This window comes from Lagopus leucura, unplaced genomic scaffold (assembly GCF_019238085.1).
Source record: "Lagopus leucura isolate 7727_CA_CO unplaced genomic scaffold, USGS_WTPT01 Super-Scaffold_100004, whole genome shotgun sequence".
NCBI classification, from domain to species: domain Eukaryota; kingdom Metazoa; phylum Chordata; class Aves; order Galliformes; family Phasianidae; genus Lagopus; species Lagopus leucura.
Window position 1 is genome coordinate 37,691,874 of NW_024962264.1, and position 27,580 is coordinate 37,719,453.

General features: G+C 39.3%; 1 protein-coding gene across 5 annotated transcripts in view; it reads right to left on the reverse strand.

Moving 5' to 3' along the window:
• Positions 1-322: 322 nt before the first annotated feature.
• The window catches only part of EGF (epidermal growth factor), a 52,549-nt gene continuing 25,291 nt past the window's right edge, over positions 323-27,580 (reverse strand). For 2 of the 5 annotated variants that reach the window (XM_042872053.1, XM_042872052.1), the window contains exons 12-25: positions 26,433-26,581; positions 23,873-23,977; positions 22,042-22,265; positions 19,155-19,322; positions 18,202-18,351; positions 17,095-17,244; positions 16,656-16,772; positions 15,562-15,687; positions 13,901-14,020; positions 11,954-12,104; positions 10,223-10,381; positions 7,308-7,410; positions 3,555-3,657; positions 323-2,129 (exon numbers count right to left, since the gene is read on the reverse strand). In XM_042872053.1, coding sequence (XP_042727987.1) covers positions 1,927-2,129; positions 3,555-3,657; positions 7,308-7,410; positions 10,223-10,381; positions 11,954-12,104; positions 13,901-14,020; positions 15,562-15,687; positions 16,656-16,772; positions 17,095-17,244; positions 18,202-18,351; positions 19,155-19,322; positions 22,042-22,265; positions 23,873-23,977; positions 26,433-26,581 — 2,028 coding nt within the window. In that variant the 3' untranslated portion in view covers positions 323-1,926. Of the gene's footprint in view, positions 2,188-3,554; positions 3,658-7,307; positions 7,411-10,222; positions 10,382-11,953; positions 12,105-13,900; positions 14,037-15,164; positions 15,236-15,561; positions 15,688-16,655; positions 16,773-17,094; positions 17,245-18,201; positions 18,352-19,154; positions 19,323-22,041; positions 22,266-23,872; positions 23,978-26,432; positions 26,582-27,580 lie in introns of those variants that run through there. The other 3 variants (XM_042872055.1, XM_042872057.1, XM_042872056.1) reach the window with 3 other exon arrangements.

The window sequence follows — 27,580 nt, forward strand, 5'->3', positions numbered from 1 at the left end:
GCGTAGATCTCATTAAAATAAACCACTTTGCCTTTATAGCTGGATTCTCTTCCCAACAACATACATAAGATTGCTAACGAATTATGAAATACTGGAGAACCCAACCTAGATGCTTTTTAAGATGTTAATGAAATTAAACTATACTTAAATTAAAATCCAATCCACTGTATACTAATGGTTCAGCCATGCAGTTCCCCTTGCCTTAATGCAATTTTGTAGGCCAACCCTCCTTAGACACATTTTCCACGTAAGCACTTCTGTCTCCATTCATACAAGAGAATGTGCCTTGATTGCTGCCAATTCCAACCATGCTCTGGAAAGATCTGTTTTACAAGTTTATTCTGAACTCAGAACTGACACATTAATTCAAAACTATCCACCAAAAAATCACACTGGAAAGATAAATCACTAAGTGACAACTGTCTACAAAACAGAACCTTACAATTTCTGTAGTTCAGACATCTTGGGCTCAATGTTATTACTGTTTGCATAAATCAGAAACAACTTCACAGAGTTACTCAAGAGTGCAACAATTTTGGGCATCAGAGAAGAGCCATTCAATACTCTTTCCCATCACTGGTCTACAGACTTGGTAACCAAATGACAAGACATCATAACTTCATAGTGGAGCTCCAAAAAATAAAAACAGGATGTTAAATATGGAAATGAATAATATTAACCACCGGTATATAACTAATGAATTATGAGGAACACACTTGGTGACCACTGTAGTGGAGCTTAGAGGAGGTGTTCAATAATTATAGCAGCAGATTTCAAACATAGAGATCTGAGAGATCCCCTGTAATGAGAAAGACATTAGTAACATAGCTAATTTCCAGTTATCTTCCCAAACATTCTGAGAAAAGCCTTAGGAATTCAAGATTAATGGTGAAATTCAGATGAGATGACAAACAACTAAGCTACAACTCTGTATATGACAGAGCACTATAAGCAAGTTAGTTCTTAGCAAATAATTGGAAGAGAGCTGTAGCCGTTACAAAGCCAGTTACGAGAAAAACAGGTGTTGTTTTCCAATTGATCACATGGAATTTATGAAGCAGCACAAATCGCCTATGTGGATATCAATCCAAACTGAGGGGGAATTTTGTTTGTTTGTCTCACTTCTTGTATTCTTTTGGTGCAGAAACTGGCTGGACTTTTCTCCCAACATGAAACATACATGGACACGAAGTCCTGTATAACAGTGTAGATTTTGCTGCCAGTCACAGAAATTTAATGGAAGAATCACTTTTTCCTCATATGTTTCATCACACTTTAGAAACGTGACCATCACTAACACCATACACACACACTCTTCCAACCCACCAAATCTGAGAAACACAGAACCATGTTTGATATCAGTTATTACAACAGCAGCTCCAGTGAAGTCCCAGAAATTACAGTGGTTTGAAAGCAGTTTTGGAGAGAGAGTTACAGTGTCCATGAACAAAATTTTAACAAAAAAGATTCATTTTATCTCATTTTCCTGCATCATCTTCAATCCCAGTTTCTCCACCACTTGTGGCCCACTATACAGGCAATTTTCTGGATTCTCTGTGCACATAAAGACTGTCTCTTGCATGAATCTCCATTACAAAATTTTCATCTCTAGGAAACCACCCACTAGTCTGTTTTCTCTCAGTGTCCTTTTAGCTGCCAATTTAATGAAATTTGCAGTGTTGACCCTAAAAATGATACTTGTAGAGTATTTGTTGCTAATGTATTGCTCACAGTAATTCTTCCAAGTGGAGATAACAGGGAAGGACTGGTAACAACTTCTCTGTTCCATTTTTGTTTGTGCCATTGTTGGTTGGTCAGTTTTCTAGTGCACAGAAAAAAAACAACAACAATGAAGGCTGTTTCAGTGTTTCCTAAGTTTCCATTTTCCAATGGCTTCTTCTTTTTTCTACTCAACTCAGATTTCTTCTAGTCCGGCTGCATCAGCAGGCTGGCTGGGGCAGGCTGGCAGGGCTTGGGATGGGCTCTCCAGACATTCTGGGAAAGGCTCTTCTCTTCTACTGTGGGTTCAAGAAATTTGTCTGTGCTGGGAACATCTTCCAGGCAGCCTTGCTCTTTCTTCTCTTCCACCAAAGTCTCTGCCACTTTGTCATATGAAATAGGCTGTTCCACTGAACAAAATGGATATATGTTACTGAAAGCTCTTTAGGACGCTTCACAGCACCTAGGCTAAAATACAGTTAACAGTAGCTCAGCAGAAATTTACAAATAAATAAATAAATAAATAAATAAATAAATAAATAAATTAGAAAAACAACTGATAGAAAAAAGAACAAAAAAGATGACTGAGATTTTAATAAGTGATGTGCCCTAGGCAAATCTCATATTTTTCTATTCTAACATGTAAGATCAGGAAAGACATGCCTGTGACAGGAAGACCACCCCACTCCAAAGTCTAAAGGTCTTAGAATCATTCAGTGACACAGGGAATAACTTTCTTTAATGTCTTAAAAAAAAGGCATCAGATTATTTATCAATCTCTGAAGTGGTTGAACCACTTTTCTTAATATTTTCAGACACTTGTCATGTGAAATTTCTGTTCCAAAAGCTACATCTGATGAAACTGTAAGTGAGAACAGAGTCTCCTAATGGGAAACTTCAGGCTTCCTTCTCTGGACAACATGGTTCTACACATATTCACAATACTAGTCCAACCAAGTAAATGTGAGGCATATTTTTTCCTGATAAATAAATTGACTTCCTAAAATATATCTGAGGACAGGATGCACAGTTATGAAGATCTTACAAGATGCTTGCCCATTTAAGTATCCTCAAATGTTTGTGTTTGCATATTTCAAAATGGCTGGTGGACAGGAAGTAAGTATGATATATAAGACAAATACTTAAGGACATCCACCTTTCCCCATCAGTTTTCACCACATGAGCAATTAGGAGATCCAGTTGATTCTGCAGTGCAAGGTTTTTTAAACTCAGAGCAATCCAGCTGGTAACCTGTGGGCCAAGAATGCCTGCTGTGTGCTCCTGTGCCACCTTTTGCATCAGTGATGGGAGGAATATCTCCTTCATTCATCTCATCTTTTTTTAAGCACCAAGCTTTCCTCAGGCAGTCAAACATCTTGTTTAATACAGAAAAGCAAAACTGCAGTTGCTGCTCCAGCACGAGAGGTTTCTGGACTCTTCACACCCTGTCAGTTATCTTGCTGGAATGAATCAGGACTGTCAAAGCATATCTTTCTAATGCTATGCATTCGCCATCAATGTGATTTGGATAACTCACTGCTCTGAAGCAAACCCATGAAATTTTATGTAAACATAAAAATATGATGTGATGTTATTACTATCATGAGAAGCATCTGGTTTCTTATGTGTGAAAGAACAGTTACAGTATAATTCCTGATGTATAACTTGCAAAGCAGAGGACCAAGTGATTTCACAACAATGCAAACATAATTTCTGCCCAGCATGCTTTGAACAAGGCAGTGGTATCATTTGATTTCTCTGTCTCCTTCACCAGCTACTGCTCCTGCTGGCACAAAGGTAAGGAGAGATGTAATAAAGAAGAAAAGCCTACTCACCATATTGCGAAGGACAGGCAGGATGAGGGTCTGCTGTCTCACACTCAATTAGATCAACCACTTTAGTCTCCAGAGAACTGCTACACTCCTTGACAACCGCAAACTGCAAATACATACAATATGCACAAAACATAGCCCAAATTAATATGAAATGAACCAGTTCTCTGAAACCCAAGAGGCAGACTAGAAAGGCCACACACTCCAACCACAGCAGGGGGAAAAAAGGTCATACTGGCTTCTGGGATGACCCTTCCCCTGCAGATAATTAAACATTGGAGTTGATGACAGCCCTGGTCTTTGAAAAGTGTGAGTCCCAGTCAAGTAAAAAAGTGCCCGCTCTCTTGCTCTGCAAATCAGCCTTTCCAGATGCAAGAACAAAAGTACGTGAAAACTGACTCTCTCCACAGTATTTAGGGCCACATTTAAAGTATTAGGGAGGCCTGCAACCAGACAGCAGGAAACCCTGTCAGACACAGGGAAGGAAGCAAGCCTCCCTTTCCCAGCTCTTGGCAACACCTGGGGGTGCAATTCCATTATCGCACAGTGACTGTGGCAGACAAGTGAGACCGTACCATGAAGATGGAACCCTCTGATGAAGCGTGCTGTAAAGACCAGAGGGAAAAGAAAAAGAACAGACACAGGGGGAAGTGATGTGCTTAAACAGTATAGAGGGAAAGAGAGAAGATCAACTGAAGAATAGGAAAGAGGGAATGAGGGGGGGAGGATAGTATTTAAAGAGCAGAACTAGTGAAGTATAGAAAATGTCTGTAAATAAGATGTTCCAAGAAGACTGTTGACAGATTCAGTTGTCTAGGTGGAAAATTGGTGGAGTTGTGTGGCTAGGTCATATCTGCAGCTGGTGTGACCATTTAGGCGTCTTTTTGTGTGCATAAAATCCATGGTCTTACAGCTGCTAAGTCACATGTGACAGACCCCCAGAGGAGCTACACACAGTTTTGCAAAATTCCTTTGGCTGTGCAAAATAGAACACTTGCAGGTTTACAAGTTTCAGAATAGCATGTGCTGGGCATGTGCTGAAGTTTACCAAGGCTTCCATATTCCAGGGACAGAGTTATCTAGGCTTATGGATGTCTAGTAAAAATGTTAAAAGAAAAATACCTAAGGCATACACTCACTAAAATGCAGCCTTCTCTATCAAAATAAACAGAGAAGTGAATGATGCTTGGGAGAATTGTAGGTACAGTTTCAATATCACAATATCTAGCATTTGACAAGTGTGACAGGTTAAAAACTCATCCAATACTGTAGCTTGAGTGGGCAACACCAGGAATGTCTTTGCACTCCATCCCTTCTCCAGAGTCACAAATTATCAGGAGCACTGCAGGCTACGAAAGGAGAGAACTTCATCAGTCCTTCATTAGAACTACTCTTTTTGTTATTGTTTTGGGTCTTTTTTTGAAACAAATCTGCCAAACAAACCACTTCAAGTGAACAGCAGAAGTGGACAACTTCCTGCTGCTTTTTGGCAGTTCTTCATTTTCTAGCCTGTGTGAATGCATGCATGGAGCCCCAATGAGCTTAACACTTATGTTACATCACCACAGAGAAAATCACATGCAACAAAACCACAGGAATCCATTACTGTGAAAGATGCAATAATTATCAAGGGGTCAGTGATTTCCCCTTCCAGTCTCCAAGAAGCCATTTACAATGAATTACTTTATTATTAATGAATTTTGTTTTCTCCCAGAAGAATGCATAGTGAAATTCAACATGAGTGTGTAATAGATTAATAGGTAGGATTTGTTTAATTTGATTCAGTTTATTGCTTAGCTGTCTAATTAGTCCTATATCCAGCAAAAATGTCACCAACCACTAGCAATAACTGCAAGAATAACAGCAGGCAGGGACAGAACTGATGAGTCTTAGGCCTCTTAGAGCAGGGATCCCAGGCAACAAGCTGTTCTCAGTCCCAACAAATGTTTCTGATTTTGCCAGCTCCAGATATTTTGCAAACAATGTTTTTTGTCTCTGCCATGAACAAATGATGGCAGCACAAGGTTCAGAACATTTGTTGTCTGCTATCTGGAGGAACAGAGTCAGCAGCTAGTAACAAAGGGCCCTTGAAACCCGCAGGCTGACCAGGTAAGGGGCTCCTTCACGTCATAACTAGGGTCGGTACCCTTCAGACATGTTCAACAGAGTATTTCAGTGGTTACTCACAAATCCTGCCTGACTCTTAAAATAAACAATATGTGAGGCATTCTTCATGTGGATTAAAAACGCTCAGCTCTGCACTACAGATAGTTTGAGATACTCAGTCCTTCAAACACACCCTCAAGCAAAACAAGCTCATCTCTTTCTGGATTGAAAGACTGGGAGCAGAATCAAAACTTCAGGTTCAGGCAAATAAAGTCTAAATTTAAAGCTAAAGTATCCATTATTATTTAAGTAAATATATAAAGCCAAATTCACCTGTGATCTTGTTCACTCTTCACAGTTTTTCTACTTTCCAACTGTGGCTTTCAATCCTTTCAAGTAATATCTATACCATAAATAAATGTGTGCAGTTATCCCAATAAAAAGTAAGTGCATCGCTAGAATTTATCTCCAAGCCAGCACAAGCAAACTCTTTCAGTAGTCCTTTCCACTGTACTTATTTGAAGAATATATGCTGCTTAGATAACGTGATGCTGCCTAAATATGACTGCTATCTGCATTACAGCAGCTTATACAGTGTTAGAGGATGGATGTGTGTGGACAAGATCTCACGGAAAGTCATGCTGTTCTGACAGAGGAGTTTCTGTCTGGGCACAGAAGTAGCCACAGATGCCAATTATGTCCTCCTGGCCCACTCCAAGTTCCAACTGCCACCACCCAACAGCATAACATCCTTTTAACTCCAGTGAAAACCAGGTCCCTAGATCAGATCTCCTGGGTCCAATTTCACCAATGCAACTTCAAAACTGACAACAGAATCATAGAATTGCTCAGGTTGGAAAAGACCATCAAGTCCAACTGCAACCTAATCATACTACCCTCACAACCCACTGCTAAATCATGTCCCTGAGCACCACATCCAAATGTTTTTTAAACACATCCAGGGATGGTGACCCAACCACCTCCCTGGGGAGCCTATTCCAGTGCTTAACCACACTTTCTGTAAAGAAGTGTTTCCTGATTGCCAACCTAAACCTCCCCTGGTGCAGCTTGAGGCCACTTCCCCTCATCCTGTCACCTGTCACCAGTGAGAAGAGAAATGCATCAGTGCAAGCATGGCATTTCTACCTACATGCTGAATGAGTATTTTATATTCCCTCCCAAATTGCCCATTAACATCCTGGGAGGCTCTCTTTACAAGGCAGCACCTTCTAATACCACAACATTTAATTGCATCAGCCCCCAAAATATAGTTCACCATCTCGGGTAGCACACACAATACTTGTCTTCCAAGAAGCCTTTTATATGGAGGGCATACTTTCCTGTGAAAATAACTCTGATATGCCATGTCATCACATTGCCATTTCCTTAATTTAGAACACAGTTCCCCCACTGTTGTGTTCAAAGCTAACAATAACACCCGCTAATGGTTGCAATACAACCAGGCAGCTGTGAACTCTGAGGGATAACAATGAGGTAAGATGAACTAGGGTTCACAGCAAAGCACTTGATGACTCTAGCAGTTATTTAATGTATTTAAGATGTGAATTATTTGATGGATAAGCTCAAGTGGATCCCTAACACTCTTTGATCCTTCCTACTTTTGTCTTCACTCCATATTAATACAGTTACCTGAGACTTGTTGCAAGTAGGTGTCACGTTCTCATTGTCAGCGCGGCTACTGGCATCTCTTATCGCTTCTGCATAATGGTTCTTCTTATAAAAGTTTTGACTTCTGCAACAGAACAAAAGCTGAAACAAATTATTTCACTTTGGGAGGAACAGATGCTGCTTCCTTTCACACTTTACTTTGTAGGTATTTACAGAAGAGACATAAATTTTGTTCTCTTTCATTCCTCTGAAAAGGAGTATTAGTGATAACTACAGCACAGAGGCTAGAACAAACAGCTTAACAGAAATAAAAGAAAGAACTGAATGAACACTTATTCTAACGTGCCATCTGTGAAGGCTCATTCATTAGAAAAAAAAAGGAGACTTTAAAATTTTAAACAGCCCTTTCATTTTCTTACATTTTTCTATAAGTAAACCCTTGAGTTGAGAAAAGATTACAAATATCTCCAAATGGCTGGCTCTATGCATTCAAAAACTCCTATTTTTGCAGTTCAACACTGACCACTTATAAGGCAGGATTAAAAGCCAGTCTAGACTCCAAAGCAGAAGACATGGTCAGAAGAAAAAGAGCTCATTTACACTACTTGAGATTCAAATCAGCACATCCTTAGTGACCTAATCTACTCAATTTTTCTTCTCAACATCAGATTAAAGTCATGTTTTTGAATTCCAGAAGTTTCAAGGTATTTTACCTTCCTGGCACCGCAGCTAATTTGCTGAGTGTGTTTTAAACCTCACCTGGATGCATCTGCTCAGCATTGCACATCATCATGCTAACAGAAGTTGAGCCCATTGCTCTTTGGGTAAAACAGAGCAGAGCACACTGCATTACAGGCATAGTTCTGAGGAGGATGCCCTGCTCAAGAGGATCACTCTAATGCTGTGGCTCACTTTGCAGCTTGCAGAATGACAGATGCCAGAAGGACTCGGTAGGCACAGCAGCCTCAGTGAGCACAAGCAGGAGGTGGAATCAAGTTGACTGAGCATGTGCAACAGGCCAAGGATTTCTCAATCCTAATCCCAGGCCTTCTGCCAATCTTTGAGTGACCTCTGCCAAGCTGTGGGTGTTAAATCTGTTGATTCTTGATTGGAAGAGAGATTGTTTCCCTGCTTCCCAAAAACAACAGGAAACCTGAAATTCTACACATCCAGACTACCTAAATCATAAATGAAGAGCAACACCTACAGCATGCTATAGCCACCGAACAAACCAACACAATACTTCAGCACTCTCTGCCTCCAGTTTGTATAGTTATCAAATTGGAAATTGTTTTCTCCAATTAGAAAGAGAACTCTGTGTTGTACTGAAGAAGGAATAGGATTGCTGTAGACTTAATCAGTACATTTCAAAATACTGTAGATTGTAGGAAAAGCAGTATAGTGATTTCAAGACAAATATTGGTTTCAGACTCCAGTTAAACAGGGATTTCAGATCAGCAGTTTCATTTTGATCTAGTTAGGCTAGCAGTAGCTGCAGTACAAATGCAGTCAAGCATGTAATTGAAAACTTGTTGTTGAGATAAATAGTTATATTGATCAAAAGCATTTGGCAAGAAAGGAAAGTAAATCAGGGAGAAATGACAAGAGAGAGAGAGGAAGGGAAGAGATATTCATTATCTTTATACCTTAAAATTGGCCATATTGTAGCTATTTTCCATGACAGTTTAAAAGATGTGTATGGGAAATACAGGAATCTGATGATTTGTCTGTTCTGCATGTATCATTCCACTGATTAGCTTCTGAATCCCAGGTCATGAGAACAAATCAGCCTGCACTTAGCTTTAAATCTGGAGCTCTATCATCAGCTACCATCACACAGAAATGTGACAGCTTATCTACTTTTATGGACTAAATATGCTGAGAACCATTAAATAGGAGCAGAAAATATTAGCTTTCATAGCTAGCTTCTCTTGCAGCTTAACTTTTTATGCCTTGGAGGTTCTAATTTTAAAATTAGTCTAAACCACACACACACACACAAAAAAAAAAAAAAAAAAAAAAAAAAATCAACAAAACCCTGCATTAGAAAGGCGGGTAGGCATGCAGTGGGGGACTGTTGATTTGGCTGCTGTCTGGCTTTTTATTTGTTTACTTTGTTACTTGTTAAATAAAAAGCGTACATTCAAACAAGAGACTCTGAGAACAGTTTTCTGACAAGGTCATGGCCAAAAGACAAACTTATTAAATGCTGAATTCTTTCCAGTCTAAGGGACACCAATGACATTTATTTCACAACAGAATAGGTTTTTAAATAGTGACTATAGGGATTCTCTTTGCCATCAGAAGAATCCCAAACCTTCACAATTCATTACAGCCATGGAAAATGCCAGGGAGTACTTTTAGAGCACATGTGCCTTAGACCCACATCTACTACCAGGAAAATTGCTTTCACATTCAGTGCTGCAGGTATCACTGTAGAAATGGGCTACTGGAAGGGTAACACAGCACTTTTCTCACTGGCAAGGAAATATTAAGGTACAGTCTTACACTGAAAGGGAAGTAAAACTAATACACTTAGCAGAGAAGAGCAAATTCCTACCATGGCATCTGCAGACATCTACAGCTCATAAGGGAAACTAAGGAAGATGTAAATACAGTCATCTTCCTTAGAAGATGAAAATCTCTCATCAATACACATTATGGCTCCTCCTCAAACCTAAACAGGTTTATTTTTTCTCTCCCCAGACACACATCAGTCTTTAACATCAACATGAGTACTGCAGTGAAGGGGCATGCCAGAATATTATGCATTATTCATACAACCAATTCCTGAAATGCAAGAGAGGAGCAAGGACATTATGGGATTTCCAACAGCTGAGGAACAGCACAAATTCTTCTCCACAAGCCACCTGTGAAGGCCACAAGCACCTCAGCCCCTCTGTGGTGTGCTCATAACACGAGTTTGGAAGCAGTACCTGGAGCAGTAGGTGGCCAGTGACCCCAGCAGCAGTAGCAGCACTGCTATGCACACGGCGATGGTGATGTTCCGCACCTTCACCCTCTCGGCATGCTGCTGCTCCCACCACTCCAGGTCGCTGAACTGGCACCGTTCCCCAACGTAGCCTGTCACACAGCTGCCGAAAGGAAGCAAGAGCATTCTGTGAGTGTCAGCAAAGAAAGCAACCCAAATTATCGCCTCAGTCACCTTGCGTATTGATTTATCATTGCCAACCCTCATGGAAATATCTTGTTGAATTTAGTAGGGGTAAAGACAAGAGGACATTAAAGGAAGGTCTGCCAAAACACATAGAACTCAATATTAAATGTAAATCTATTAATGTTAATGTAATGTTAATGTAAATCTAGCACTTCTCTCGATAGAGAGAGGCACTCTATCGAATTATTCAGTGAGACTGTATGTCTCAGATTCCAGAGGGTAACATATTTTCAAAAATTCCACAGACTGCTTTTTTATGATCTATGTTTCCCTTGGATTTTCTGTTTAACCCTTTTCAGAAGCAAGGTTCCCCTTTTTTTGAACTCGGCATCATAGAAGTTTTTATCTCTTGGAAAGTCATTTTGTTGAAGAAATCGATTTTTAATCTGAAAAGTTGCTAACAGAAACAAAGAAAAAGAGATATGTTTGAAAAAGATATATGGGTTAAAAATGTCTTGATAATTTAGTTTTATTACAAGCTTCTTCTGCAGGCTCTTTTAGTTTACTACATTGAGGATTTTTACCACTGTAAAAGCCCCACAATGAAATAGCTAATCGAGGAATGGAATGTATATATCAAAACGACTAGAAAGTGAAGAAACACGTCAAAATATTAACATAAGTAATTAATGAATACACTCGGTTATTTGTGAAAATTCTGCTAGATAACGTTTTTCCATTACTTCCTTCAGCTATTTGACAGCCTACATGAATGAATGCTGCCATCTAGTGACCACTGTGTAGAATCAGCTCAGTGCAACTCCGCAGAACAGAGCTAAGTACAGCTAGTCCAAAATTTGTTTAACGTCTTCCAATTCCAGTACCAAATAATAAGGAATTGCGGGTTCTTACACCCTAACAGTTAAAAAAAAAAAATTAAAATAAGTTCCCATTTAAATGTTCTGCAGTTGTAGACTCTTCAGTTTCAGTATGCAGAACTGAATGAGGAGAAAAAAATAGAGTTTTGAATGTTTGTGGTTTATTATAAAAAAATTGTAGCAAACACCAGAGATGAGCATAAGTCATACCAACTCCTATAACAGCCGTGATGACCTTAACAGACCCACAGCACAAAGCATCTACTTAATTCTCACATATACACCTAGAAAGATATATTCCCCAGTTATTCCTGAGGGTACAGAGGTCAAATGGCAGTGGAAAACGAACAGCAAGGCCAACAGGCAGGTGCAAACCTACACCAGAGAGAGAGCAAGCACTGCCTTCACATAAGGCTGTGAGCACCAAGTCATTTAACAATTTACTTCACACTTCAAGAACAAAGAATTTAGTCTTCAGGGAACAAATCCAATCCTATTATTAATTACAATGGGTATGAACAAAGTGAGTATTTATAGAAAAGACCAGAATCTAAAGATAATTGCCAGCACAGGTGATGGACAATCTATGGGCAAGCACTTCATAATCTGCACTCAACTGTGCCCCAAGGATACCATTAATCAGCACAGATGATATACAGCTCTGTACTTACTTGCAGGCATAGTCTTGTAGGTCAGAAACATAATTGCACACTCCCCCATGGAGGCAGTATGAATCATAGGAGGGGGGGCATCCTACAGAGTCACCTGGCACAGGGCGTGTAGAGTACTCATTGCTGACAACAGTAGGAGACAAAGTAGATTCTGAAAGGCAGAATTTCACAAAGACATATCAAGCTGTTGACTACGGTGGCCTGAAAGAGTTCCAGAACTTCAAGATAGGATATTAGGTAAGACTCTCCAATTGCAACCAAATAATTGTTTTTAATCTGTTTGCTTGTTTTGCATATCAAATTCAGGCATACAGAGGATAGCTGTGTTTTGAGATGTGTGAATATAATTCTGGTAAAAACAAAAAACAAAAAACTATTGGCTGCCTAATTATTCACAATCAAATGATTTCTTAACCAGCTTGAGGGTACAGACAATCTCCACAATCTCCACTATGCAGAGTCAGACATACAGGTGAAGGGGGCACTTTGTGCATACGGATCTCAACTTGAAAAGTTTTCACAGGCAAAGGGACATTTTTGCACAAACTATTTCTACTTTGCAGCTACCAGTTGATAGCATCTGTGCAAGCTATCTCAAATATAGTTAACAGCTTCACTGGAAGCACAGAACTTCTCTGACCCAATTCTTCAAAGATTTCTGTAGCTTGCTCACAACTGCACAGATTATCACCTCCACAAGTACCCCAACTGGCTATCAGAGAGCTCTGATATCTCTGCATGTAATACATATTGCAGAGGTGCTTTTATAGAACAGGAACAAATTTTTGCCTACTTCAGTGCTACACTGAATCTGTAAGTCAGAACCGAACATCTATACAGCAGTGTGGCTTAGCAGCAATATACCTAATCCCACACATTTGTGGGATCAATTTTATGACTCACACCAGTTTTATTGCAATATGACCTTTAATGACATTTGTTTTCTTAAAATTTCATTTGCAGGAGAACTGTCAGGGCAAAGAGCCCAGACTGGAAAGGAATAAGTGATAGCAGTGAATCCCATATGTTCTGCATTCTGCAAAGAAAATTTCAGCCTGCTAAAAGAGCTTACGAGGCAAAGACTTAAAACAGCGTGTTAACACACATGAAGACAGGAGATCATATTTACAGCTGAGGGATCTATAAGGCATTACTTCCAAGTCATACATCATTTAAAATCATCATTTCCTGAGTGACACTTGAAACTACTGAAAGCTTAAATGGCTGAAAAGGGGGTGAGGATCCTGATTGATGTTCTACTTTAAAAAACCGTAACTTCCTTCTGTTTTTCTGCAGAAAAATATCTACAACAATCTCACAGTGCCCTTCTGTTACCAAATTGTCACTTGATCTGTGTCAAAATTCACTCTGATGAAGATGGCTGACACGGAGGATGCCAATGTGTCGCTTTGCTCCACATTTTCAGAAAATGCAGCTGTCACACTGAGGAACTGAAATGAGCATCAGATACGATGAACTGCTCTTTTCATTAATCTGGTAACCAGATTTTCTAAAATGTTTCAAAGCCCTTTGAAAAATTAGGATCTGAAAAACTAACATTCTGAAGAATGAAATGGGACTTCAATTATGAGCAGTTCTTGTGCTGGAGTCCTGCAGAGATAAAGAACACGCAGTTTGAAGAACAGCACAGCCCAAAATCAACTCCAAAAACATAATCTCTGAGGAGCATTTACTTCTGCTCTTGATTTCAAAGGCCTTTAGACAGATGTGTCATTTCATTTAGGCAGTATAATTTAGCACCAAATATTAATGTAGATATTTCCAAGCTAAACTCAGACCCGCTCTTCTAAAGCAATGCTAATGGTTTCACAAGCTGCCCAGTATGCCACTACATGGTCGTTCCTTAATTTCCCAGTAAACAATTTGGCTGAGACCACAAATCCTAGTTAGGACCATTTCATTTTAATTCTCACTCCAAATACTCACCACAACCCATGGCAGTTCCAGAAGCATCATCAGGACAGGAGCAAGTAAAGTTTCCTTCTGTATTTGTGCAGGTTCTGTTCTCTCCACAGGTGTGGGTCCCCATCTTGCACTCATCAATATCTATCAGCCAAACAGTCTGCAGTTAGAAGAATGAAATGCCCCCAGAGCATCAGTTAAAGGGGCAGCAGCAGCACCACAGTCTCCTGGCGGTGGAGAAAAAATGCCAGGGGCCTTCCCTCCATGCACTTTCCTTGGTAGAAATTGGGGTAGAAGAGCAACCAGCTCAGTTGCAGTATATTCATATTCCAAGAAACATGATGAAACACAAGATGAGTTCACCTTGTACCATCTCTGGATGTATTTATAGGCTTCTAGGCACTGTGCATACAACTAGGCATCTAAAACCGAAGTACAAAATTACTTAGCCATCAGTTTCTGCTTTTTAGAGTACATTTCAACTCAATAAATGTAAGTTGTTTCAGTCTTATTCACATCAAGACAAAATCTCAACATTTATAAAATGTTACGGAAACGTATCTGGCCACAATGTGAAGTTAACTTGAAGATAACTGACTATTTTTAATAACAATGATATATAACACAGTGATTCTAGCTGAGCACCTAAGTCACAGAATACCCACAGTTGCATGCAGATGTGCCTGGTAGGTGGTGAGGGACAGCCAGAGGAGGTTGTCACATCTGACTGCACTTCAAAACATTCTCAAAAACATGTTTCTGACTTTTGGGACAGAAAGATTTTTCCAACATCCTATCTTTGACATCTCTACATCCTGCTGATAATAATATCCTAACTTTTCAGTGGCCCTTGCCTGTGTTGGAGAACTATGTAAGATTTGAGTCAAAATTAATGGGCTTTGAATTAGGCTATAAAGGAGAAAGGAAGAAGAAAAGGACAGAAGAGAAATTAAGACTCTCACAAAGCTGTGAGAGTACTATTGTACTAGTACAGATAGTACTAAACTGTACTATACAAATACTGGAAGGGAGAAACAGTTTCCTGTTTCTTCATATTTGATGTAAAATTAAAAAAAATTAAGAAATGTAGGTAATGAACTGAAGACCTGGCATTAGAGATGAATGAGAGAATCAGTGAGTCTGATTATTAACAAGACTCTAAACGTATTCAGATTCTAAGTGTCAATACCTTGAACTTCATACCTATCAAGCCAACTATTACATTATTTGATGAGTATTATGACACACTCAATACCTGCTTTCGTTTGTATTCATGACAATGATTTCCAATAAAGCTCTACTTGTTCTCCTCCATTTTTCTCCTCCAATTCACTCATCCTTTCTCTCCTGCTGTAGCTACTAAAAAGAGTGCAAACAGAGAGGAACTGAACTATATACTGAAAACTACAGGCTTTGCATAATGATCAGCTGTTGAGGCTGCCACAATTCAGACAGGAAGGAAAGAATCACAAAGCAAGAAATGATTAACATCGACTGTCTGGGGGAGCCACTGCTAGGATCCACACCCTTATCAGATTCTTCAAAAAGAACCAGAACCAATCAACATGGTCACAAGACAGCTCCACAGCTTGATGCAGAGCTAGCCCAAATTGCTACAAGTGTCTCTTGCTCATTCCTCCCTCTCCAATCTCCAGAAGCAGCACAGTCCTCGTGCACTCCCATACCTTCACAATGGAGCCCATCTCCCATGTAGCCCTCCAGGCATTTGCAGACATAGCCCCCTTCAGTGTTGATACAGCCTGACAGGTTTCGATTGCAGTGATCCATATTTGCAGCACACTCATCGACATCTGTGAGATGAAACAGGGAGAAGGGATATGTGGGTCATGAAACCATCTCTCAGATGATGCTGTTACCTGTCATTTGTACACACAAAGTAAAGAGAGGGACTTCGTGTTCTTTCTTTGGTATGAAATTTTCCAAGGATGCTCTAAAGAGCCTGAAAAATCAAACAGCTGCTTTCAGCTGCAGACCCAGATGTTCCACAAAAAAACATTTGCTTCAAAAATAATCCTATTTGGATGGAATTATCCCATTCAAAATCATTCTTATATCCTTACCGTCTCAACCTCTACTCAGAGACAAATTTGGTGCTGAAGGAGAAAGAGTGTAAAAAATGTGTACCATGGGTCATTGAAAATAGAATTTGCACCCAAACCACCTCCCTTTTTCCCTTTTATTTTTCCCCCTTTCTGTATAAACATAAACTCCTGGGAGTCTCAATGCTTGAACAAAAAGAGGTAACTTGTTCTGTTTCTGATGCCTTTTGGAATGCAAGTCCAAAAATTTATTTTGAAGAGAGTGATCTTTAATCAGGAAATTGTCTGATTATTAGCCCCTCTCTAGAGCTAGACAAAAACAGAAACAGTCCTTTCATATAAATACTGTATCAGGAATACTAACTTTTAAGAGATCTCTTAGCATGTACTTCTAAATTATACATCAACTCTCATGTCTATGGACTGAGTTTTTATAATTGGACAATTTTTACAAATAAATACTCCAGTCTTTTATTCCTATTATCTCCATTATTGCTCGTTAATATTAATAGGATTAACACTCATATTCAGGGGAAAATAAGCTGTGATAATCAGCCATTTCATCTCACATGCTCTCTGCTCATCAACCATTTCAAAACAAGTGATCTCATTGACCTTTCTGTAATGATTCACACAGCAGAGCTGCCAATGGGAGAAAAAATTGTTTTTCTTCCTTTACACACATCTACGTTTTTCCTGAAGGTGGAGTTTTTCATTACCATAGCATGATTTGCCCTTCTTGGTAAATCCTTTCAAACACTGGCACACAGCACCATCTTCCAGCAAAACACACTGTGCATTGGCATCACATTCTAGTGCAGCGCAGTCATCTTCATCTATAGCACAAAATATACATATATTTGTATGGATCAAAGAAGGAATTACAGCAGAATAAAATCAATTAGAAAAACAAAACATAGGGTCCTAGTTTGAAGCACAGTGATTGCCACTGAGCTTTATTTAGGCCTGGATAATATTATCAAGTTTTGTTGACATATCAAAGCACCACAAAGACAAATAAAAAAGCAGTTTTACATGGCATAATTGCATAGACCAGTCTTGTCATAAGAGCGTTAAGAACACCATCAGTCTTGGCTTGAGTCTTTTTTCCTTTAGGACATTATTTGTTGTTGAAGGATAACAGTTTTCAGACTCTACCTGATATCATGATTTCAGCCATCAAAACAACTTCAATTTTCTTCTTTTCTCCATTTTCTGTACCCTTAAATATTGCATTACTCTTTGTGCTCTGGAGGGGGGACTTCAGTGTTGGCATTGGACCTGCCTCCTTCTGCACAGAGATAGTTTCTGAAAAGAAAAGAAAAAGGTGACACAGACTATTTACATTTACTGAACTGTCTGATTTTCTATCACTGTTCTATTTTCCAGTCATCACATTTTTGCTTTTTAATAAAAATCATTTCCTATACAGACTATCCTGTTTCTGGCTTCAAATTATTACTGAAACCACTTATTAGTGTTCTTTTCAAATACAAAGAACAAGGAATCCAACTATGTCAGCACTACAGACATCACTTTCACAGATAATATAAAAATTGCAGTGGTCACACTACACCTTATTGTCCTAGGACAACATTCCAGTGCTTCTTAAATGAAATTTGTTCTATTTGTTTCTTGCAAATAGAATAAAGCATTCATGAAAAAGTATCTTAGATGCATTAGTCACTCAGAAGGAGTTGCATGTTCAGATAGAAGACAACAAATCTGTAGAGGGCAGGGGCAAAGCTGCCAACTGTGAACCCAGAGTGTCTCAGTTCAAAACAAAGTACAAGGATAGGGCTGGAAAGCAGAGTTCTCTCAACAGATACAGTAAAGAAGTTTCCATTCTCATGTAAGCTTTGGTACTGTGTAAAAGTTCTAATCTTTCCGCAGTATCTACATTCAAGCTGTTCACCTGAGCCACATCATTTCAATTGGCTGCCAGTTTTACTAGTGGACCTTGTGAAGTTTCTTGACAGTTCTAATCACAACATTCTAATAAAAGATATGGAAGTAACATAAATCCATGCATGAAAAATTACAAAATCTGAATAATTCAGCCTCCTTGGGACAAAAAAAAAAAAAAAAAAAAAAAGAGAGAGAAAAGGTGAGAAGCAGCGTGAAACTATATTACATACAGTGGAAAATGTGCATTTTCATTCTTCAGAGAAGCTGTCATTCATTATGTAATGGAAGGTGAACGTTTTTCAATGTTATTTGCCAGATTCTTTAAGCGGGTCTTTTTCTTGAATTAGAGGATTGTACCTGCTGTCACATTAGAAGCATTCAGAGGCTGACAGGTTTTTCCATCTCGAGTTTTCCCAAATCCTGGGTGGCACATGCAATGGGTAACTCCAAAATTGTTTTCACAGATCTGATCACAGCCTCCATTCATATGAAGGCAAGGATTTGCCCCTAATGAAGAAAACCAGGCAACTTAACAAGCTGTTTCTTCAGTGAACATCTCCTCTTAGCCGTGCAGAATTAGAGCAGTAGGAAACACAGTAAGGACAGAAAAGCTAGTAGGTTTCTAATGGGTGTTGTTTGGCTTTTCTTTGATTTTTTTTTTTTTTTTAGGTAAAAATGGATGTATATATTAAAGCATAAACATTATCACCGAGCCACTGGCAGGAAAGCAGATTTACATATTCTCTTTTTAACCAATGTGTGACCTTTTATTATTGTATTATTTTCTTATTATCTCTTCTTTAACTTTTAGAGTCCTAACATCACCCGAAAAAACATTACAAGGGCATGAGGAACCTGTGATTATCTTTTCTCAGTCACGGTCTACTGAGTTACATGACATTTTTGTCTGCTTACAGGGAGATTGTTCTGAACAGAAAATCAAATTATTTGATCAAAAAACTAATATAAATTACAAAACCTTTTTCCACGTTACAATTCATTACTTTTTGTGAGTGGGGTGCTAGTAAACTAAAATAAATACGAATTACAAGTCTGTGGCAACTTTGTGGTAGTTGATGAGCATATATTCTTGGGCATGATCATAAATATAAAAAATTCGTTAGTATTCCTGGACACATGCCCAGATGATGCTTTCAATGAATGCCAGTTGAACTGCGAAAGGCCTTTAAAGGACCTGTCTCTGAGAAGATAATCCTCTCCTCAAGGACATGAGAACAGCTATTATATCGACATCAGTGAACATCAAGAGGAGGCTGGAAGGGAATGACTGCTCAATTTTTGCAGTATACCTGGTTTCGCCAAGGGATGAACTACAACCATTGATGAGGGTCTCAGCATGCTGCCTCGAAGACGTACCCTGTTTTGCCCGGTCTTCTTGTCGACCCTCATTAGTGATGGCCTAGCCCAGTCTGAAAACCAAAGGTGATCCTCAAACACCGCTACAGCAAAGGGGTGGCCTAGAAAGAAACAAGAGTCCTCATCTCCACATCTGTAGAATATACACAAGAAACCAAGTATACAAGATCTGTATCTGCATAATAGTCTACTTCTTCATAATGACTTCTCTATTCGATGTTCTCATGAGGAGAGCCAAGTATCCATGAATGATGGACCACAGGCACTTGTTACTCATATTCTCAGCAGAATAACAGCAGGTAAGAGAAATCCCAACTCAGCTCAGTACATAAATTTTCCCTTGGTAGCACAACACTATCTGCACCAGAAGACTTCAGATCCCTAGTTTGACTTCCCAAGAGGAATTCAGCAATTCAGAGTCCTAAGGACACTTTCACATATAAGGGTAGGCATAAAAACCTTACAAAACTATTCTGTTTTCAGTATCTCTGTTGTGGTAGAAAACTGCCATTAGTCTTTCTACTCATTTAGAAATCTCCTGATTTCAGTACAATCCATGAACAAATTTTTTGCAGTGGAAGGTAAGAACATATCGTGACCTTTCATGGATGTCTAACTGGTCTCAGAGGGGTGCTTTTCCTTTCTGAATCAGATTTGTTTCCTCCTGGTCCTCACCCACATTCTGAATACTGTCTGAGCCTCACTGAGAGGTGTATCTTTTAGACACAAGATGTTATGCTCGGTGTTATTATTTTTGGATTTAAGCCTCAATTAGATGATGTTTAGCTTCAACAACAAATGTCAGAACCCTACAAGTAATGGTTTTAGCAAAAATCAGAGCCAAACAAAACAAGTAAATTAGATAAATTAGATCCTTGGAGAAGTAGTATATGTTGATACATCTTAAATGCACACCCCAAATAAACTGGAAAAAATACTATGTAAGAAAATTTCTAAGATATTTCATAATTGTTTTTAAATGTTAAATTATAGAGTATATTTTTATTCTCCTAGCACTTCACCACCCCCACTGAGTTGTAAAAATCACTGGATGTTGTTCTTAGCTCTTCTTTCCATGAAATTTGAGCAACTAGCACAAAATTTACACGTTGTTTCTATTTCAACATTTATTCACATTTTAAAGATATATAGCTTACACCATCAACAACACTCCTTTTGACCAGAAATTTCTTAATCTCTTCATTGGTAAAGATACTATGGATTAAACATAGAGACACAACATCATTAATGGAGATACCAGGAAGAAGAAAGAAACTTAATAGTTACATGTAAGCAGAAGCCTTTCCAAAAACTCAAACCACAGTATAAGGAAAATGAATGGTCATGACATTTACTACCTTGGGCAAGTGCTTACAAGCTGTTTTACTTAAAGCTGAAAATAGGGCTAGGAGAAGAGCAGAACTAATCTTACCTATTTCACATGCTACTAGACTAAATGAATTCTCAGTGCAGAGGCACTAGAGGGAGCTGCTGTAATAAAAATTTCTACTGCAGCACTGTATTACACTAGTATTACAGAATCATAGGTTCATTTGAGTTGGAAGGGACCCCTAAACAGTCACCTAGTCCAACTCCCCTGAACAGGGACACCTGCAGCTCCATCAGGTGCTCAGAGCCCCTTTAGCCTGACCAGGGATGGTCTCCAGGGATGGGGCACAACCACCTCTTTGGGCAACCTGTGCCTCACTACACATACTGTAAAAAACTTATTTCTGATATACAGCCAAAAGACATATTGCCCTGTTCCTTGCAGAAAAAGAAAGTGAGACAATCAATAGATTCTAAGGCCTTTCTTCTCAAGTCAGCTGCAAGGAGTGTACAGCAGAATATACAGCAGGGCAAGAGATGTTGGCAAGGTCACTCTGCCCAGGGTTTCTAATATCCTACAGACAAGCAGAACAGTGCTTCCTCCTAGATCTCACCCTGTCACCTCCAAACAAGTTGGAGGGTAGCTTGGTTGAGAATGAACACAAGCCTTCACAAAGCAGAGCCCAGAACAGCAGTAATTCAACACACCAATCATATTGCTGAACAAAGAGTCCTCATTCTGTCCATGTTTTGTATGTAAACCTACAAAAAAAAAAATCTGGTTCCCAGAGAGTTTTCAAGCACAAAAGGAAATTGTCCTCTCCAGAAATTAATTTGCCGTGTATGAGATTTTCAAGCACATGGTTTACTTTAAATGTGGTACAACATCAGTTCCTCATTGCTAATGCTTTTTTTTTTTTTCTTGCTCCAGAAAAAAGTCAATTGCATGTCAAACAATAGCAACTCAGCAAAAACATCTACCAGCATACAGCACAAATCATTCTTCCATTCAACGCCTTCTGTGTGTTTAGAATTCTTCCAGTGTTCAACACTGCAGATGCAAGTTCTTTGCTCAAGGACCTTAATGGCCAAGATTGTCTTCTGGCTTATGATAATATTAACTCGCTGGCACAATAAATACAGCAAGACTTGATTTAAACTAAGCAGCCATGCATGGAACAAGCCAAACACAGTTAATTTTTCCCGTCTTTTCATTTTTGTGGGGAAGGCAGAAAAGGTCTCTATGTAATGCAAAATGACCGATGTGGAAAAGCAGAGATTGTCAGAAAGGTGTTCTTTTGTTAAAACAGATGAATAAATGTCATTCGGTCGACAGATCAGAGAATTAAGTAATGCCATTAAGTTCAATGCAGAGTTGCAAGGGATACACAGTACAGCCAGCAACCAAGATCTCCAATACATAGTCACATAGGTACATATACATGCATGCTGACAAGAAGCAGTAGGTAATTATCAACCCCAAAGCCTCACCTACATCATTCTGTGCAAGAATTCGACGACCCGAACCATCCAGATTTGCACTCTCAACCACTGACTGCTTAGCATCACACCAGTACAACTTGTTGGATAAGTAGTCAAGAGTTATTCCACTGGGATGCACGAGACCTATGCTGGCTATAACCCGACGATCTATGCCTTCTAACGAAGAGCTGGCAATTTGGGGATGGATGCCCATTTCGGTCCAGAATAATCTCCTTTAGAAAACAAAACACAAACAGGGAGTCAATAAGGAAGTGATTGCTATTCACTCTGTGGAGTTCTTTCAAGAAGTAGAAGGAAAGGTGCTTGCTTCAAACAAATATATTGGCCGCTGATCTTTTATACCTTGACAAAAGATTCCAGCTGATGACACTGGAACTAATGCTGAATCCCTGCCACGTTTGTCAGCACAAAACCTTCCAAAACAGTTCCTATCCAGCCTAGTCCTCCAATCTGCTTTTTGCACTTTCCACAAGTGCTGATAGCGGCATAGCAAAGTCAGGCAATAGAAGACTTGATGCATTACCCAGCTGGTTGGCTAAACAATGATGTAACAACACACTCATGCAAAGTTACCCACCACCTATGGAGAGCAAGCTAGAGTCCTCAAATTGTCTTAAAAAAACAAACCAGTGACAGATCTTGCCTCATCTTTTAATAACTTCGTAATTCTCAGGGTCTCCCTCAGGAGTCCTGAGTGTTACACAGTGAATGCTGATTTTTTTTCAAGGAACAGTGCAAGACAGCTCAAAACAGAGACTGCTAAACCCAGAAATTACTTTCGAAGTTTGGACTCAGCCTAAGGCATTAGCTACCTTTTTCAGGTTTACAGAGATACCCCTGGATTCACTTTACTACTTTTACACAAGTAGTTTTGCTGTAGCCAATGCAGGGATCAGTGTTCTTGATTGTCTTTCTTCTATCTCAGATTCCTCTTCAGCATTGGCTTTACAGTTACGGACGCTGTCACTCCTCTCTCCACTAACAAAGCAAGGTTTAGTGATGTTTCCTTCTCCTTTTCCCCTGGTAGCTATTGCTCCAAGCTGTGCAAGTTTTATGCCTCTACTGATACTTCAGATAAGCAATATCCCTGAACTGACCTTCTTTGTGCACAATGCTACTACCATCTTCCATCTCTATGGAAAGATTTCCTCAGTAAAGCTAACAAAACACCCTCCCTGATTTGGTTTCATGCATCAGTATTTAAAAACAGCAGGATATTAGCACAAAGAAACTCAACAGGATTCTGAATCCCCTTAAAACCACCTTACTATAGGTATATATGTTGAAATCCATGGGACTTCATTGCTGATTAAAATTGTCAGAATTTCATCAATAGTTCTAAAATTTCATTGTTTCTGTGATCACCTCAGCACTATCTAAGAAGGTACAAAGTATACTTAAACCAACACACCTCCACAACAGTAGATTTCAGGGGAAACTGAAACATGGCCATAAAAAAATCCTTTGTAAGCCACATATGTCAAAAGTGCCTACACCTTCTTCGCAGCAATACATATGGAAAAACAAAACAATTATCAGTTAGGATGATTTTAGTAGCTTGTACTTCTCTGTAGTTTCAACCACATACAATATCTTTATTGGTTATAATTTCTTTAATCTAAATGAGGAATTAACATGCTGCAACTCACAACAAAAATCCAGCCATAAATCACTGCAGCTCACATCACTCTGCTAGGCAATTACTGTCCTAATGTAAGGCTTAATGTAGATGTTGTCTGCCAAAAGGGCAAGGCTGGCATGCTCATTTTTCAAAAGCCTTGCTAACTGCTACACAATTAACATGTTTATCACTCCTTACCTCACAAAAGGGTGAATGGCAATCCCTCGGGGCTGAGAGATATCCTCCCAAATGATCATTTTTCTTTGCATTCCATTCAAATTGCTTCTTTCAATGCATGCCTTCCTGCAACACATAAGACACTGTTAGGTCCTCCCTTCTATCTTTCTAATTGCCTTTTCAGGCAGAATGTACTAAGTTTTTTCATTGCTTTAATTTAGTACGAACTGTAAGAAATCACTTTGCAAAGACATAAGTAATCCTGCTGCTATGGGGTGTCCAGTTCTTTTATCTATAAGTAATTCACGTTACAGTTCCATTATCTGGTCCAGGACATGATAAAATAGCTGCTGCTGTGTAGATGACTTGAAGTTCTCCTTTTTCAGGAAAATGATGAGTTGGAATTATGATTGCTAACAGATTAATCTTAACTTTAAAAGGAGTCAGGAGAAAAAACAGCTCCTAATTGAATGACACTATCAAGTGTGTAAAGAATTTTTTTAAATAGCACATTCTGTAGCATTTTCCATCCATAAACTGCAGTCAACTTACACATTTTATCTATTTTATAGGGACAGAAGAAAAAGTCCTTCTGATCACTCCTATGATCTAGAGCAGTGAAGTATAGAACTGTAGATGTTCATTGCTAGAAACTGCATCTTGCTGAACAAACGTCAGCCTCTACATGAAAGCAAGCCTATCGCTTTCCATGCCTTCCTCAATCCATAAAGAAATATCACACAAGGATAGGAGAAACATATACACTAGGGCTGCTCTGAAAGTAATGTCTCCTATTTTATTATGTTGGCACATGATATCAGAGGAGGATGTTGGCAATATGGCAGTAAAGACTGAACGTTCCCACCACCATCCCATTCCATGTTGTTGCCATGTGACAGATGGCAGCAGAGGAGCAGTCTGACGAAATGGCATCTAACATGGAAATGTGTATGAAGCAAAACTGTGTCACAGAAGAAGAGGACAACCTTTCTCTTGCAATACAATAATGTCAGGACTCATTGCAGTTTGAAGACCATGGAGCACACAGTCCATTTTGGCAGAAATGCTTTGCCACACCCACCACACAGTCCACATTTGACACCTTCTGACTTCATTCTGTGTGGATCAATGAAAGATGGACTGCAGAGGCAACATTTTCTCAATAGTGATGCAATCATTCTTGTAGCACTTGTGAAACATCTGCTGGTGCAGATATTTATGGTCATACCATACAGGCTCTTGTCCACAATGCGTAGCTAATGGTGGTGACTATGTTGAAAAATAGTGGTCTGATAACTGAGAATATGCTCTATAATGTAGGTTATTGTGCTCTTTGTACCTGTTGTGGTTTCCATGGAAATAAATGCAAGCCATTACTTTCAGAGCAACCTACGTATCTATATATGTGGAATAGAAACGGGTAAACCCAGTAAGTGAGGAAGAAGTAGCAAATACAAACTCATGGCTACATCCTTGGATTTTGTCATATGGAGAACCACGGTTTCCCATTTCACAAGAAATTATGTCATATTTATATGGAAGTATGATTGCATAGACAAGTTTGTACCTAATATCAAGGAAGTGGACTAGTAATGTATCTAACAGGGACAGTGACCATGATTGGGACTTTTAAAATGATCTTTTCTTGACTAATAAAATATGGGTTATGCTGGAGTATCATAACTGCTCTTTAAGAAGCCATCGCTGCATGCTCTATTCTGACACCGTCTTTTTACCACAGATGAATTCTCTTACTCTGCATGTAACTTTGATTACTAGCTGAGACATGAAGTCATACTGATTGCCAGTGGTCAGTTCCCTTTAATAACAGAGAATTGACAAAGAAGATTATTTTAAAGTAATTGCCCATTAGCTTTAAGGGGCATAAGTTTAGCTGTCAGCAGTACTGAGTCCATCCTGAGATGTACTCAGTGCAGTAATACTCTCATATATAGAATCATAGAATCATCGAATCACCAAGGTTGGAAAAGACCTAAAAGATCATCCAGTCCAACCGTTCACCTATTCCCAATAGCTCCCACTAAACCATGTCCCTCAACACAACATCCAGCCTTTCCTTGAACACCCTCAGGCTCGGTGACTCTACCACCTCCCTGGGCAGTCCATTCCAGTGCCTGATCACCCTTTCTGAAAAGTAATACCTCCTAATGTCCAGCCTGAATCTCCCCTGCTGTAGCTTGAAAAAAAATATGAAAATATATTTATAAACATGCATTGCGAATATATATATGTTCGACTGTATACGCATACATATATTCACTTGTGCGCACACATATAAATGTATATATGTGGTACATGCTTTAGATTTTTTGCAACTGAGTCCAAAACCTTGCTCCTTTGACAGACAAAGATAAAAATACAATAGTAGAATGAACATGAACCTCCCGCACTATAGTTTTAAAGATCCTTCTACTGTATATACCAAAGATTACAGCTATCCAGTCAGAATGTGAAACGTTACTGAATTTAGAGTGATATCTCAGCTATTTCTGTATCACCAGTCATTTATTCCAAATATCTTATGGCATGCTTCAACATAAATGCACTGTGGAGCATGTACCCTCGGTCTGTCCAATACAATTTACGGTTAATCCAGTCCACAGCAAGGCCTTCGGGTATATCTATAGCTCCATGAATAACTTTTTCACGATTTGAGCCATCCAGATTAGCTCGTTCTATCCACTTCAAGGCGGTGTGGGCAAAGTAAATCTGTGAAGAAATAACACATGAGGCGTATTTAGTTACCACTGCACTTTCCGCTTTATTTCCCCCAGTTCCTCTTTTGAATGAACTTTTTCATCTCAGAAATCCCCTGAATGCTTATTCTCAAAAATCTGCACAGGCCACCTGTGATTCCTGACCAAATGAAAGGCACATGTCCTTCAACCGGGATGACTGCTGCAGGCTGCTTGTGCTTAGCAGTAAATCCTAACTGCCCTACATACAGTCACCTCAGTACCCTATGGGTTGTTGCAGTAAGCAACTGCTGCACATGCAGCACAGCTAAGAAGGTAAAAGCAGGAGCAAGCAAAAGGAAGCATGTTATCCTGTCACTACCTGCTCACTTGGAAAAGGGGTCTTAATGCTACCAGAGCAGGTGATTTACATTGGGTACAATGCAGATGAACTGTGAGCTCCCACACAGGGCCCTGTTTCATGGCAGGAAGCCATGTTCCAGTGGCACCTGAAATGATCACCCTGTAATGTGGCTCCGGTTACATTCCCATTTGTTTAGTTCTGTCCATCTGGTCCCTGAAACGCTTCCAGCAACATAACTGAACTCCTTACTGGCTTTCACTGTACCATCCAGTACCCTTCTGTGTCTCTCTAAGAGTGTAAATAAATCTCACCATCCCCCAAAAAATGACCATCTGCCATGGGAGACTCAGCGAAGTATAGCTGAACTTCTCTTCTAAACTCCGCAGGCAAAGTGCAGGACACTGGGATGTGCCCACCCATACAAACTGCTCTCTATGAGGAGGACACTCATCTTTCCAGCAGGAATATCTTGTAATAAGAAAAAAATCCAGCAAGCATTCATGAGTTTTGTTCAGTAATTACCATTACTCCTCGGATTAGAAGGGACTGTGGCATGTAGCTCTTCTGAAAAAAATACACTAAACCAAATTCGCTGTGAATTAGCTGTGTCAACAAACATATTAAGGCAGTAAGGAAAGGGTGAAACTTCAACTTGTGTGTGGCATCTTG